Genomic DNA, 15,815 nt, shown 5'->3' with positions numbered 1-15,815 from the left:
GCTCTTTATCACGGCTGGCTCAGCAGCCATAGGTCTCTTTTAGGATGCTTGTTTGGAAACTGCAGTCTGTGTTTCTCATTCATTTCATATAATGATGTCCACGAAGTAGGTTATTTTGAAATACAGAAGGATGGCACAAAAGGACCCCTTATAAATCTAAAATGTAACACATTTTGAAATGGTGTTTTTGAAATATTTTGTAAACAAAGATAAATTGAGAAAACTACCTTTTCAATAAAGTGTTAGACAGAAGTGTTACTACCTGCCAGTAGTACCATGACCTGCTCCTGCGAACAGCAACTGCCACTTAGGTGCCACTAGATGCTTCCTGCCACTGCAGCGTCGAGGTATCGGTGCAGAATCTTCGATTATCACCACTGGCCTGAGAAACAGACCACACCCACAGCTCTATCAGACAAAAGCAGCTGGAATGGGGGAGTTTCTAGTGATTTGCCTGACATAAATAATGCTTGAAAGAATAATCAATTAACAGTACAGGTGCCAGCTGAAGTCATGGAGTTGTTCCAGCTGAGGTTAATGTGGGCGAACTGAACCTAAAGAGTTCAGTGCACTAGAAGAGGAAGTGCACTTTACAGTTATATATGCATGAAATGCCTGATTTATGGCACATGCAGCTAATTAGGCTACATGCATACAGTATGATCCAAACTGCACTGTGAGCAGGGCTGGGAAGAACTCGATGCCAAATCCCTGAGCTCTCCCACACACCCTTTATCTCTTTCTCTCTCTCTCTCTCTCTCTCTCTCTCTCTCTCTCTCTCTCTCTCTCTCTCTCTCTCTCTCTCTCTCTCTCGCGCGCGCGCGCTCTCGCTCTAACACACACTCTAACACGCAATCTCATATTACTAAGATACACTTATGGGGGCGTCATATTGAGATGGCATTTTACTGAAGTTTGTATGGAGAATATCGGTACTCACACACATACACACACATTCTCAGGCAGTGTGATGTAAAATGATCAAAAGCAGAGAGAACAGCAGGACATCGTCTTTCTCAATTTCTCACCCACCCAGAATCTTCCTCCCCCCATCCCTCATTCTCCACATACATCCTCGGTGTCTCCAGCTCAACCATCTAACAATCACTATTCTTAAATGTGTAATGATATATGATGAGTTTTGACACATGGGTGCGGCGTGCGTTCCTAGCTCATTGCCCCTCCTCTTGCCTCCATTGCCTTGAAATCAGGTCACAGTGCTGCCTGAATATGAACTGCGTGTGTGTGTGTTTTCTTACTGAAGTACCATTTTTTCCACCAGCTTTGTAAATCTGTGTGTTTTCTTAAAGACAATGCAAACGTAGTGAGGATGAATCAAACTCACTGCTGCTGTAAACAACCTCATGCTCAAATCACACCAGCAGCGCCGTGTGCTGCTGTTTAATACACAGTAGACAACCAGTTTTATTTTTATTTCGACTTGATTTGTCCTACTTTTTTCAGTGCTTCAGGCAATATTGGTGATAGTGTGTTTCAGTCTGTCTGCCTGTGAGTGTGTAAGGATGAAAGAAAGTATATATCACGTGATGCAGGCATGGCCTCCTCCTCCTCCTCCTCCTCCTCCTCCTTCTTCTTCTTCTTCTTCATGGTGCCCTCTGGCCCTGGATGCTCATTTGGCTGCTCATCTTGGTGCTGTAAACAAGTTTACTGTGTGGAGAGGTAATTACGTACAGACATTCTACATTAGGCTTAATGGCTGTGGGCCATGACTAATTCACCAGGTTGCAGAGGGGTTTACCCGGCTCACTTGTCACGCAGGCGTGAAACACTCGGGTGAATCGAGGTTTTAGAAGTGTTGATTTTAGTTGCATCCAAATTTGCTTTCAGAATCCTGCTCTTTGGTGTATGTTCTCACTTTGAAAGTAGTTTTGGGAACATTTTGGGGAATAAGCTCTGCTCAGAGGACTGATACTCCCCTCATATCTTTGCTTTAATGGTGTGTTCAAGCAGGCAGGAATTAAGAAAGTTTCCATTTGGAAATGTCCCACTTTCCAGTTAGCAGTGTTCACGTAACGACAACAAACATGGCAACCCAGCAAATCTGCTCTATTTCTGCTCTCAGACTACAGAAAAGTGACAAATCTCGAATATAAACCAATACAGACAGAATTAAGCTCAGGAGGTCAAGATGTCAACTGCCAATTACACTTTTGACTCTTAGTTAATACTACCAGATGTTTAATGTGAGGCATTTTCAGCCATTGTTTATTATTGCTCCGAAACATACTTTAGTGTAATGTTTGGTTGTAGCCTATGTTTTCACTTGTTGGCAAAAAGCACAAATTTGTTTTCATAGGAAATGATGCAAAGGTTTCATGAGAATACATCTGCTAATACCTCCACGAAGAGTGCTGCAATGTGAACAGCTGCGCACAAACATTCCCAAGAACCAAATCAGTAATGACTAAATAAAAATGAAGTTACAGCATTCAACCACCCCAGAACCATAACTAGTCATTGTTACCCTTTGTGTTAATTACATTTCCGGAAGGATTAAGCCTTGAGACATCCTTCAAATCCACCTAACAAACCTGTTTCTACTCTGTACTCTTGCTTTCTTTCATTGTTTTTGTCTTTTGTAGTCTATAAGCTCTCTGGGTTTGCTTTCGGGAATTAAATGTGCTTCCTAAATGAATTTGCCTTGCCTTGCACAGTGAGCATTAGAGGTGGGTGTATTTTTTTTAACTTGGGACGGAGCCAGCTTAGCTGTTGACCAAATAAGCATTGCTCAGTCTAATTATAATACAGGATATTTAAGTGTCCTATAGGCTCAACCGCAAATACCTAGAAAATGGATGGTGACATAGCATCGATAGTGCAGCAGTTTCTGCCAGCAGCTCTGTAAAACCTCTATTATAATGGCTCCTTTGAGTGCGTACTTTCTATCTCTTCCCTCTGCTTTTATCATCACATTTTATTAGGGTTTTCTACCGCCACATTCTACTTTCCATTAGAGTAAACTACAATTAACAATGATGAGCAGCATTTCTGCACACAATTATCATCACTCAGGGGTTCCATTTTGTAAAACTATTTCTTCACAGCAATGTTTGGACTAATGAAGAAAAGGAAAATGGGGGTACAGATTGCAATGCATGTAGATTATGATCACCAGAAATGAATTCATTAAATTTAGCGTGAATACTGTAAAACTGTCCACAGACTCGTCTCTTACTCACAAGTGAAATCAATAGCAGGGCGCTTCACTGAGGGTGATACCAGACCGCGCCAGGTTTTAGTGAACCAGAGAAAAACAGCTTGTTAAAAGAGAATAATTGGAGGAGAATAGCCACTAAATATAGACATACCTGCCATGTGTTTTGTTATTCTCTTTACATTGAGATTAAAGTGTTCTCTAAATCACCATCCAGCTGTTGTTTTACTCAGCGTGGCTCCCACCTGCCACAGCTCAGAGTGGAACTGGATCAGATCCAGGTCTGCTCTGGACTGAAGCCACGATCACAGGTTTATAGAGTTGTCAGTCCATCACTAACTTGAAAACACACACACACACATAAACATACACACTTTCTCATCTACTATCTGCTGACACAAGACTTGCAAGAGCGTCTTCCTCACACATTTCCAATCAGCGTTTGACTGTGCAATTAGCATATGCAAGCCCATTAGCATAGCGGCCGGTACCACCCAGACACTCTGTAAAGCTGTTTGATAATTGAAGTCTGTGTGAAGTGTGCGTGATGCCGGGGTGCTCCATGTGTTTGTGTGCGAGTGTGCGACAGATGGTTTGGAGAGGACACGAGTCTCTGCTGAGCGATACTGGAAGCTACCGAGCAGAAGAAAGCAAAGCAGAACAGGCTGGGGACTAGTTACACTGGTGTTGTTTTCACTGCCTCGTAAAAACAGATCTTTTATTACTGTAGTTGTGGGACACTTTAGCCTTAGTATGCTGTTTTCGCACCTGAAGATGCATAGTGAAGTAACTGTTTATACATTCTGCCAAAGTTATAACACTGTCTCATCAGTGACGTTTTTCTAAAAATATTTGCTTTTTTTTTTTTTGTAAGTGACAGAAAACTTTAGGAGCTGAGGACGGCCGTGCTTGGAAATACTTTTTAAATGAGATAAGATCAAGATCTCATTTTTATTCGTCTTATTCTACCTGAGAAAACAAAGTAGTGATTACAAATGCATTTGCTTATGATGAAGCTGGGAGCTGCCATGCATGTAATGACTTCTTTAACGCGATGAACTCAAGTTAATCTCAAAAGCAAGTTATTGCGGAATCTCCAAATGCACTTATGTTCTCATGATATTTCGTCTTATCTTCAGGACAAAAGAAGCCGTTTACAAATGTGTTGTGCTTTTCAGCTGAAGCGGAGAAGAATTTACGATGAAGAACGTCTTACAGTTAACTGAATGGGTTATTAACTGGTTATCTTCATGAAAACCGCCTCTTGTTCTCTCAAGATAAAGAGAGAAATTGGCCTCTTAAGAAAGCACGTTTTCTAAAGTGGATGCAATAATTAACTTGTGATTTCACGATTAAAAGTGTAATTACAGTTATGTCCGTTCTCAGCTTCCATAGAAACATTTATAGGACTACACTTAACAAATATGGCTGATCTGCCTTAATTGATGGGACTACTTAGTTATGTACTGTTACATAAACAAATATGAACATTGTGATATCACCATTAAAGCCTGATCCTAAGCTTTCTTCTTACATAATTCTACCATCTATACTGTTATAACCCACAAGATAACATGTTTTAACAACATCAGGGAGAAAACATTAATTCTATTTGAAACGAACGAAACCAAGTGTAAACTGAATCTTGCAATTTGTCTGATTGTTAACAGTCCAGGGAAATTAATAATGGAAATTGAGGTTTTGGGGGGTTTTTTTGTACAGGGTGAAAAATATGAGTAGAATTGAATTGAAGTTGATTCTAAATGAAAAGCAAATGAGGCTCTCTTTTTTCCCTGCTGTTTCTTTTGGGTGTATCATCAGTGGTCGCAGCTCGTACGCGAGTTAAAGGAGTCTTCCATATACAGCGGCACTCATTTGTCAAACGGCACCCAATAATCCATAATAGCTGAGGAGAGGATGCCAGTGTCACGTCAATAATCTAGAATGCATCTGCGTTTTCTTCAGCATATTTAAACCCTCATCTCATTGAATTAGTGGGAAAATGATTGCTGGTAAACAATAAGCTCGAGCGGAAATAGAGGCATCAACAAAAACACGGCATCAGCCGTGTTTGTGAGTGAGATTTTCCCTTCGCCTGTTCAAATGATACAACCACACACTTACGCCGGGTGACTGAAAAATAAAAGCTGCAGACGGATGTGTTTCTCTCACCAGGTTCACGGTGTATCTGCTGCCGTGACCTCATTTACTCTGGAGTTGTACGCATGCTCTCCTGCCGGATTGCCTCACAGCCATCAGAATCAAAGAGGGCTCGGTAGTAGTGAGTCAGTCATCCTCTATTCAGCTCCCGAGATATGTGGAGCACAGAGAAGAGTGAAAAAAAGGAACACGAGTGGTGGGAGTCTTGCTTCAACTCATCTCTGCTTTAGTACTTTTATACCTTTCATCTTTTTCTCTTCGCCACTTTCCTCCTCCATCCAGCCCCAGTGGGTCTCACATTCCTCTCCTATACACACTCCCACCTTTTTTATTTAGGATTTCTGGCCTCCTGCCTTGATCACTTCCCTTTTTCTATCAATGTTCCCTCTCCTTGTCTTGCTCTACACCAAGCAGCTTCCCTCTTCATCGCTGAGGTCGATCCGTCACTCAGTTGTTGCTTGAGTTGCTCTCTGCTAGATGTCATCATTGCGTTTACTGCAGTCAAGATAAAGATTCTCTCTTTTTGGAATTTTAATCTACACTCACACTAAGTCACTCATTTGAAATATCTTAGGACTCCTTCTAGCAGGGTGGTAAAAGAAAAACAAAAAACTATGAATGCCGGCGGTACTTTAGGTCTCTTGTAGCATTAAATAAAGGTGGATAAACCGTAAAATTCAGCTGTCCGTGTATCTAATAGTAGATTTAGGAACTAAATGATAATGCGTTTATCATTTGCAACCTCTAATCTTGTTTTGTCCCCATTTAAAAAAAAAAGATCTGATGTCTGTTCGGCCAAGTGCTGATTGTGGGGTCTGTGGGTTTGTGGGTCAAATGTCAGCTGTCAGGTGGGGCTACCAGGTTTAGAAACAGACATCCGGTCGTTCCTGAGCAATGCTAAATCAAATGCCACAGCTACCTTAGCTGTTTGTGTTGTCAGTAAAAAAAACTTCTCAGGGCTTCGTCTCTGCACCTGACCTCATGACGTGACGATCAAATGTCATGTGAAAGCAGCTTCGGGGTCTCAGGTCTCATTTTAAAGCAAAAACTGACTATGAAGTTGTTCAACCAGGGATTGTTCCACCATGAAAGAATTGACTTAATATCAACAGTTGGCATCCTGCTGCTGTCACTTAATTCAGTATTAAAAGGTTGCGGTCATCTTCTTGAGTATTTCACGTACTTATGTGCGATTCTTGTTTTCTATCAGGTGTGTTTTGAGTTTTCATCGTTCTCTCAGCCTGACGCGCCAACATTTTGGTAGAAAGAAGAGTAAGGGGGTTGACGTTAATGGAGAGAAGAGATTGCACCATTCAAAATTTCAACACCAAAGTCCGACTCCACCAAAGCGACTGACATGAATAAGCCATGCGGCCTGTCTTTGAAAGTTGGAAGTAGAACGGAAAATAAACGGGCTCAGAGCAAAAACAAAAAGATGAGTGGAATTCAAACAGAATGAAAACCAGAGAGAGAGAATGAGATGTGTTTTAATTCAGCATGGACCGACAAGACACATTTGCAAGTACGGGCTCTTAGGCATTTAGCAGCCTCCATATGTCTGTGTATGTGTGTGTGTGTGGGGGGGGGGGGGGGGGAGTGTGAGACAACCACCTGCTGTTAGGAGAGCAAGTTGCAAGCGGCAGTTCTGATATTCTGACTCTGAAGATCCTTGTTTGAAGTAATCTGCCAGCTGTTACCACACGCAGACACACACACACACACACACACACACTGCTGCTTGAGTAGATCATTAAAGAATCAAAGGTAGTCGATGTTTGAATTAACCCTCTGTTCTTTATTCAGCTAGCGCCGCCTGTGTAGTGTTCCTGGTGACACAACGTCTCAGCCTATATGGAAGACAGCAGCAGTGAGGAATTATTACGTTGATATGAATCTTTCTGCATTGCTTTTTTCATATTTGAGAGGGGGCTTTTCCTTGTGGGAGGAAAAGCACAAGAATGCATAGTGGAGAGAGCTGAGGAGTAAAAGGAAAAGCGGGGATGAAAGAGAGAGCATGGGGGGGAATGGTAGCTGCTGTAACCGTGAAGTGTGTGTGTTTGCGTGTGTTATTTTGTCTATTGGCGCATGTGCACTGGTTTGTTTGCTCATTTAACAGGAAAAATGTATGTAATGGAACAGCATGCCAAGCCACTGGAATGAAAAAACACACACCTCGCAGGTTGAGGTGAAAGATCATCTCTTTCTGACCCTAACATGACTCTTTTTCCTTTTCTCCTTCCCCTTCTTTATTTTCTGTCTTTCTTTACCTCCGTCCTTTTCTAACACCCGCCTCCTCTTGCTTCCTGGGAACCAGAGAAAGGTAACTGCTCTCCATGGTGTGCTAATGGTGCTTCTCTGTTGTTTTCATCAGTGTCAAGACATCCAACTCCAATGCAATTGCACCTGTCACTCCAAGCATCAAATCAGTGGCTTTGCCTCACCCAGAGTCTCTGTTGCTCTTTACAAGAATGCAGCTACAGCTACTGAGGGTCTAAATCATGGGCGAGCCAGACTGGCCACAGGCTGTTTCCTATTAAGAGCTGCATGCCATTTTATAGCGTTTTGATCCCCTAGAGAGAGTACAGCAGTCATAAAAGAACCATTTGTAGAATGCGAAGCAAGGCCATTCATGCAGCCTTGGTGGCACACACTCAAACTTCCCTGAATGAAGCACGCTGGATGCATATACACACACACACACACACACACACACACACACACACACACACTCATACACATACATGTCCCATTGCACTTTCATTCCTGGCCACAGGCGAGGAGCGTTATCGACCCAAAGTGTGTGAGCACACAATTAAGCAGAGGAGACAGGCTGGATAATGGACTCATAAACACAAGGAGCCTGTTGTGATAAATGCCAGCGAGGTAGATGCCATATTTCTGTTTGTGTCTGGTTATTTGGGAGCATGCGAGGCCTGTGCTACCAAGCAGGATTTGTGGATTAGCGGATTAGGGTTATTTCAGTGTCGCCATGCTAGTTTATGCTGCACACCTAACCCGCTCCAGTTATGTTTGGAATGAAACATCAAATGTAGAAAAGCATCACCTACTGACAAATAAATTCTCTTTGAGAATGACGGCATCTGCTTGGTAATACAGACCCAGATGACACTGACACCGAGTCAGCCTCTGTCACTCCCCCTCTCAGTCTGCATTGTCTGAAACACACTCCTACATTTTTTTTTTGCATGAGGAAGAAATGTGTCATCTTGTGCATGTGTGTGTGTGTGTGTGTGTGTGTCAACTACATGTGTTTCATCTCCAATACACTGTCTTCTTTTACTACTTTTTGGGAATACTTTTTTCTCCATGGAGCTCCCATCCTCCCCTCACCTTGTTTTTCCAGCATGGCACAGTTTTCTTCTGCATATTTACAGCTGTGTGCATGTGTGCGTGCGTGCGCGCGCGCGTGTGTGTGTGTGTGCATATGTTGCAAAAGCCGAAATTATTCTCCATCATTTTCAAGTAAAATTGAGAAGGGCAAGCAAACATCCAGGGGGGTGGTGGGGTTCACCCTGGACGGGTCGTCAGTCCATCGCAGGGCCATCAGGAGCAGTTAGGGGCTCACTATCTTGCTCAAGGTTACTTCAACATGGTCACCTGGGGAAGTGAAGTTCGAACCAGCAACCCTTTGGTCACGACCACTCTACCTCTGAGGCATGCCACCCCCTACTCAGTAACCAATGCTATTTAAAAAGTAGTGATATCAAATAACCCAGATTTTAACTCCAAGAAGTTTAAGTACACAAAAACGTACTCAAAGTGACTTAATTAAATGTAATTAGTCACTCCCTCCCCTGTTCGTATGCACCTTGATCGGTGAGCACGAGGTTGCAGCAACACTAACGAAGCTTCTCGCAGCCTGTAGATGACACAAATAATGAGTTTCCACCAAAGTAGACTAATTAGAGTATCATGGAAATCATGATGCAAAACAGTGTAATCATAATTCTGTGCGGTTGTTGGTATTTGTGATTTTTATCCAGCTGAAAAATGCAGCACAGAAGAAAAGTTTTTGGAGAACTTTTTTTTTATTATTTCTCTAGCAGCGTGTCACACCTAACAAGACAGGGCAAAGATGTTAGAGCCATTCCTGTTAAGTGGCTCTTGATAAAGAGAACAAGAAAACAAAAACAAATAAGGGATTTAACACCGGGAGCAGATTGAACTAGAAATTAATCAAGTTATTGAGATGGAAAAATGGTGCTGAATAAATGCAGGCAAATGTAGAAACTAAATTAGCTATCAGCTAAATGCCCTCTGGTGGGAGAGTTTTATCTCAATATCAAAGAATGTCCAACGGCAGCTCTCTAAGGAGTCTCACCTATCATCTATTTGCTGCAGAGCCAGTCAGCAGAAGACATTCAGTGGATTGAAATAAAACCACTGACTCTCTAATATACAATCTATAGAATCAAGAGGTGTTATGGGATGGAACAAATAATATTAGCACCAAAACACACAGTGTAAATGCTATAATTTACCCTGAACAGGCCAAATAAATCTTTCTTGTCCTCTTCACATAGAATCCTCATGAAAGCAGCTTAGATGTGCAAATAAATGAGATATAAATGGAATTTTAGATCTCACTTTCCCCTCCTTCTCCATTGTATTCGTGTTTCATAATGGCATTACACATTCATGTGTGATGATTCTTGCATGTGATTCTCGTGTCTTCTGTCTACGCCTCAGGGACTTTGCCTATGTGGCACGAGACAAAAACACGAGGGTGTTGAAGTGCCACGTCTTCCGATGTGATACCCCTGCCGCAGCCATCGCCACCAGTCTCCACGAAATCTGCTCCAAGGTGGGTGTCATCACCGTGTCCGCATGAATGAGCTGATCTGCTGCTGCTGCTGAGCCGAGCTATCAGGCTTTAATCAGAGAGGCTATTGAAGAGCGAGTCTGTCTTTGGCTGATTCAGTTACACAGAGCTTTTTCTTATGGTTGTTGCAGGGCCGATGCTCCCAGATGAACCTCATACACAGCTGCTCACAGAACACAAGATTCTCGTTTTCTCTGTGTTGCTTTTTTATGAACAAGTTATGCAAAGCTGTGTAACTAAGGAGTGATGGTGTGTGGAGGGGGGGTGCTGGAGGGTTCAGGGTTAGCCGATTGTGACAGTGTGTTCCCCCACTCGGGCAGAGAGCTACACACTTAAATGTGCACACCTGCAGCAAGAAGCAAAGTCAACACTTGAGTCACACTTTCTTTCTCTCTCCCTCTCTTACACACACACACACACACACACACACACACACACACACACACACACACACACACACACACACACATATCTGTCCTCTGGCCAGCAGTGACCTTGCAAAGGAAGAATCTAGGTGGAACTACACATCTCCTTCCTTTGAGGCATGTTGACCCATTTAAACACCAGCATCTTTATTTCTTCTTATCTCTCACCCTGAATTGATGCGTGCGTGAGTGCGTGAGTGCGTGGGTGTGTGTAAACATTCCTCTTCACGCTACCTTTTTTAAAGATACTTGTTTTTGCTCCACTGCAGCAGATAAACTTGGTGACCCAAGTCTTAGCAATCTTTGTGTGTGTGTGAGTGTGCGTGTGTGTGCGTGTGTGTGTGTGTGTGTGTGTGCAGATTATTTTTTTGCATGTTCCCCTGTGAACAGAGTTGCAGACTCACCACAGACTTTGATTAATGGCACCCACAATTAATCAAGTATCTCTAGCAGGAAGAGGGTGCAGAGGCCATGCAGACCATTCAAAACTCCTTAAAGAGTGTGTGTGCACTGCAGTGGGCGAGCAGATGGACAGAAAACCGAGAATCAGACTTGCTCATATCCTTAGATGCAGTATGGTTACCGAAAAAGCTTCTAATAGTTTCCTTACTGATAACTGAAATGGCTGCCAGACAGAAAAAACAGGTTCATTTTGATCATTGTGCTGCATAAATAATCACCAGAGATCCACATCAGATGCTGAAATTAGTATTTGCATCTTGTTTTAAAGTGCCATGCAGCAGTAGTGCCTGGGTGAATAGCCTCAGGGTTCAGTGCAACAGTCTGGCTACAAAAGTTTAAATTGGACAGAATTAGCACATTACTGGATACGGACCGTGGCAGCATAGCATAACGTGAATGTGGTTTCGTGTCATCACTTGTCTTGTCATTTCTTCTCTTTTTACTACATTTTGACTTTCTGTTGTACCAACATTAACTCCAAAAGTCTTAAATTACACTTATTTTCCATTAAGATTCCACAGACTTGAACTAGTTTAGTTCTAAGCACAAATGATAGAGCCATCTAACTAGAAAAAAGAGATTTTAAATGTCAAAATTCTGGTATTTTTCAATTTGGACCAGATTTCCCATATATTTTTGATTAATAGAGAGAGGAAAAAAATCTATTGGTGAGCGTGACGCTAAAATCAACATTAAAACCAGCACATTTATTTTCCAGTCCGTCTAATAAAGGTGTTGATTTTTGCCTCCGACGGGCTGAAACCGTTCAGTCATCACTGAGAGGATCCCACAGGTATAGACGTGGGTCTAACGGGAAACTGAAGTCGATGGGTAGTTTCCCATGAGCCCCTGTGGTCTCATCTGTCCCCTCTGGTTGATTTTGTACAGTGTTTTTGAGAAACAGTGTCTAAAACACAGCGATGTCAATCAGCAGCATGAAACCATGGCGCGGTGACAAGCCGCTGGTCGGTTGTCGAGTTCTCATCATCATGTCCAGCAGTGACATAAAAAGTCACCTCAATATTCCTCTATGACTGTAGTTGTTCCTCTCCACTGACAAGAATCGGAGTCAAACTTTTAGTGGACACACTTCGAAACGGACAGTTGCCTTAAAATTACTTTGCAGTCATTTCACGCTGGCCGGTAGTGATGGGCTGACCCGCCCATGCCTGCGTGTCAAGCTAAAAATATAACGGGCTCGGATGTGCGAGGTTAAAAAAAATGACAACAGCAGCATCCTGAAAGAGAGAGAGGCGTTTTAATGAGGCGTGGCATCGGCAGCACAGGATCAGCACCACGGCCAGCGCTCAGTCAGTCACCCTGACAATTGTACTAATCAATAAAGGTTTTAAAAATACAATGAAATAAAGCATATCTTTTGGAGATTTTTGGTTTTGCGGGGTGAGATGGCTCTCATATGGGTAATCGAATAGCGCTCTCGCTCTGTAACAACTACATTTATGACCCAAACGCATGAGCTCAGTTGAGAAAATACCAGAATTTCCCTTAAATAAGGTCATGTGTCTTATGTAACCTGAAAATGCACATTAGAAATCAGAAGTAAAAAGTGCACAACAATGCACTTCATTCAATTTTTTGGTTCCCTTCTTACTTCTTTCTTCCTCTCCCTTTTCTAGATTATGGCTGAAAGGAAAAGTGCCAAGGCTGCAGCTGGCAGCTCCTCCCAGACAGGCTCTGATGTACCCCTACAAGGTATACACACACACACACACACACACACACACACACACACACACAAACCCTTGTCTTTGAGTTTTATTCTTTTGTAGTTCCCTCGTGAGAGAATTGGATTTGTCAGCCGTGCGCTATCTTCCTTGCTGTGGTTTCTGGTCTCCCATTACAGCATTCCCCTACATGTGAAACCATATATATGCTTTTAAGAAATGACCTTATCATCCGCGCTGAGACTGCGAAGTGTTGTTAATAGAAAGATAGCAGTATTTGGTTCAATTACACACGGATAACGCTGACTCCTGAACAACTCCTCATGCAGCAATCACTGAGCTTTATCCTCGCGGTGCTAATTCTATTCACCATTTCCCATTCCGCTAAGTCCCTCTGCTTGTTCCACTAAGTCTCAAGTAATTATAGGAAGAAAGAGAAAAAGCACCAGCAGAATTCATCCTCTGCTTAACTCCACCGATGGTGTGAGCGCGCGGGGGGGGGGGGGGAAGGAGCGCCAGCATCAGAATATAAAGGAACTGTATCGGTTCTTCACTTACAGAGGCACTCGACCTCATTAAAACACAATTAGCGTTGCTGTGAGGCGAAGCCTGGTGCTCCACAGCCCCCATCCCAACCTCAGGATCAAAGCATTTATTGGTGAAACATCCCTCACATCTTTTACAGCTATAACTGGCTTGAACTCGTGGTCTTTTATTTTAAAAAGCGTTTGGTATCCAGCGAGAGGTGTTGCCCCTGCAGCGGATAAAGACTTTCCATTCACTGTCTTTTCAGGAAGTTACAAAAAACAAAACAGCTCATCTGAAGTCAGGTGGTTTTTTTTGTTCTCTTCAGGGTGGCTACATGTGTGCAGTCCCACGTTTTCTGTTAAAAACTGATGATTTATGAGGATAATAAACCTGAACCCTTCACGTGTCCTCAAGTGTAAAAACCTCTCAGAGATGTGATGAGGTAAAAACCATCATCCCTGACTGGTTTCCTTTATTCTATCCATACCGATGGCACAGAGACGAGCTCATAATGAATAATTACGCTCTGAAATGCTTGATCAACATGTGAATTGTGCTCGTTACATAGAAGGTGGGCTGGTTTATTTCTAGTTAATGTCAGTGTGTGTAAAATATTGACATGATTATTATTATTAGTATCTCATATTAGTCACAAGTTTCTGTTTTGTGGGGAAAAAAATCAAACAATTCACATGATTTTCCTTATAAGGTGTCTGTATTTGACACTACCAGTGGGGCGGGGCAAATTTAGACATTTATTTAGGACACATGGTGGTTTTAATCTGTGCTATTTGTAATAAACCTGCATTTCAATCCTACAGCCTGAAATCATTCCGAATTCAATCCACAAAGTAGTTTTGGGGATGTTTTATGACTTCATGAATACCTGAGGTCTCCTGAAACTGTCAGCTCATTTAAATCAGTTTGCTGTAGCTTTACAAATTAAATATTATGAATTATAATTGGAGTTTTTTTTATTTAAAAAAATCTTTAACTATGTTCCTGCTGTTTGTTCATATTTAAAGGAACATGCCAACTTTTGGGGGGGAAATCTGCTTATCATTTGCTGCCCTGAGCCAGACAAGCTTAGTGCTCTTCTCTCCTCTGTGTACAGTTAGGGACCTGAGACCCTCAGAGACCAGCTAACTGCTAATTAGCTTAGCACAATGAATGATAGTGGATGACAAGTGTAGCACAGCTTCATTTTGCCCACTCAGCTTCCAAAACCTGTAGTTCCTCTTTTGTGTACTCTGGTTCAACTAGATACGTTTTAGGATCGTGTTTTGGCCTGACGTAATCCTCCTCATCCTCATCAGCCATGATTAGCTTTTATTTTGTTTGTGATGAAGCTTTTTCGGTGCTGTACCAGTCAGAAAAGTATATATGCATACCATTTTTTTATATTTTCAATTTGTAAATGCTATATACAACCATAGTTCTATTCATGCAGTTTTGTTTTATGCATTTTTTTTTTGTGTTCAATGGCATTTGATAAAGTGAGACTACACCTCCCATCCATTACCATTCACTGCGCTTGGGGTTAGCTGGTCTCTGCGGGACTCAGCTCCCTACTGCACACACACAGAGGAGAGGAGGGTATCTATCTTCTCATCTCACTCAGGGGAGGATGGAGAATGAACGAATTTCCCCCAAATTTGGCGTGTGCCTTCAATGTCTCCTTTGTTTTATGTTGTTATTGCCTTTAATGCACTTTTAATGTCTTTGTTATGTTTTATTTGTGATATATTTCTACTCCACTGTGAATTTCTTGGTGCCTGAGTTTGAATGGTGCTGCATAAATAAACACAACTTCATTACTTAGTCAGAGGAGAGAGGCTAGACTTGAGCCGAGGCTGCTGCAGCTCGCATTGGTGACGTTAAACATCTAGTTTTGGTATGAAAGTTATACCCTGTTGTTTAATTTATAGTTTTCATGAATTCCCTTGAGACGGGATGTGATGTCAAGTGAACATTTGTCACAGTCTCATTACTAATCAGAAATTTTACATCCACATACAGCAGCAAGTTCCTTTGCAGGAATCTTCAAAAAGTGTTTTCTACTGGACTATTTAGCTAATCCATTCATCCATCCATTCATCCATTCATCCATCCATCCATTTTCTACCGCTTATCCTGTTAAGGGTGGCGGGGGGCTGGAGCCTATCCCAGCAGCCTTCGGGTGAGAGGCAGGGTTCACCCTGGACAGATCACCAGTCCATCACAGGGCCAACACATAGAGACAGACAACCATTCACACTCACAGTCACACCTACGGTCAATTTAGAGCAGGGGTGGGCAATCATGTGCCATGGAGGGCCGTGTGTATGCAGGTTTTCCTTCCAACCAAACACTTTAACAGGTGATTCCACTGATTAACACTCTTCTGTGGCTGAAGGTGTGTTAATCAGTGGAATCACCTGTTGAAGTGTTTGGTTGGAAGGAAAACCTGCATACACACGGCCCTCCATGGCACATGATTGCCCACCCCTGATTTAGAGTATCCAATTTATTTAGCTAATATCTGCCTGTATTTTAAC

The 15,815-nt window shown here is 42.3% G+C and overlaps 1 protein-coding gene across 2 annotated transcripts in view; it reads left to right on the top strand.

Moving 5' to 3' along the window:
• apbb2a (amyloid beta (A4) precursor protein-binding, family B, member 2a) overlaps positions 1–15,815 on the top strand; it is a 37,275-nt gene that overhangs the window by 18,194 nt on the left and 3,266 nt on the right. For both annotated transcript variants that reach the window (XM_086221538.1, XM_086221537.1), the window contains exons 9-10: positions 10,046–10,160; positions 12,703–12,778. In XM_086221538.1, coding sequence (XP_086077664.1) covers positions 10,046–10,160; positions 12,703–12,778 — 191 coding nt within the window. The remainder of the gene's footprint in view (positions 1–10,045; positions 10,161–12,702; positions 12,779–15,815) is intronic.

Source organism: Aulostomus chinensis, chromosome 13, assembly GCF_037954235.1.
Source record: "Aulostomus chinensis isolate RoL2024-O1b breed Wild chromosome 13, RoL_Achi_v1.0, whole genome shotgun sequence".
In the NCBI taxonomy this organism is placed as follows: domain Eukaryota; kingdom Metazoa; phylum Chordata; class Actinopteri; order Syngnathiformes; family Aulostomidae; genus Aulostomus; species Aulostomus chinensis.
Note: the sequence above shows the minus strand (reverse complement) of the source record. Positions and strands in the feature narration are given on the sequence as shown.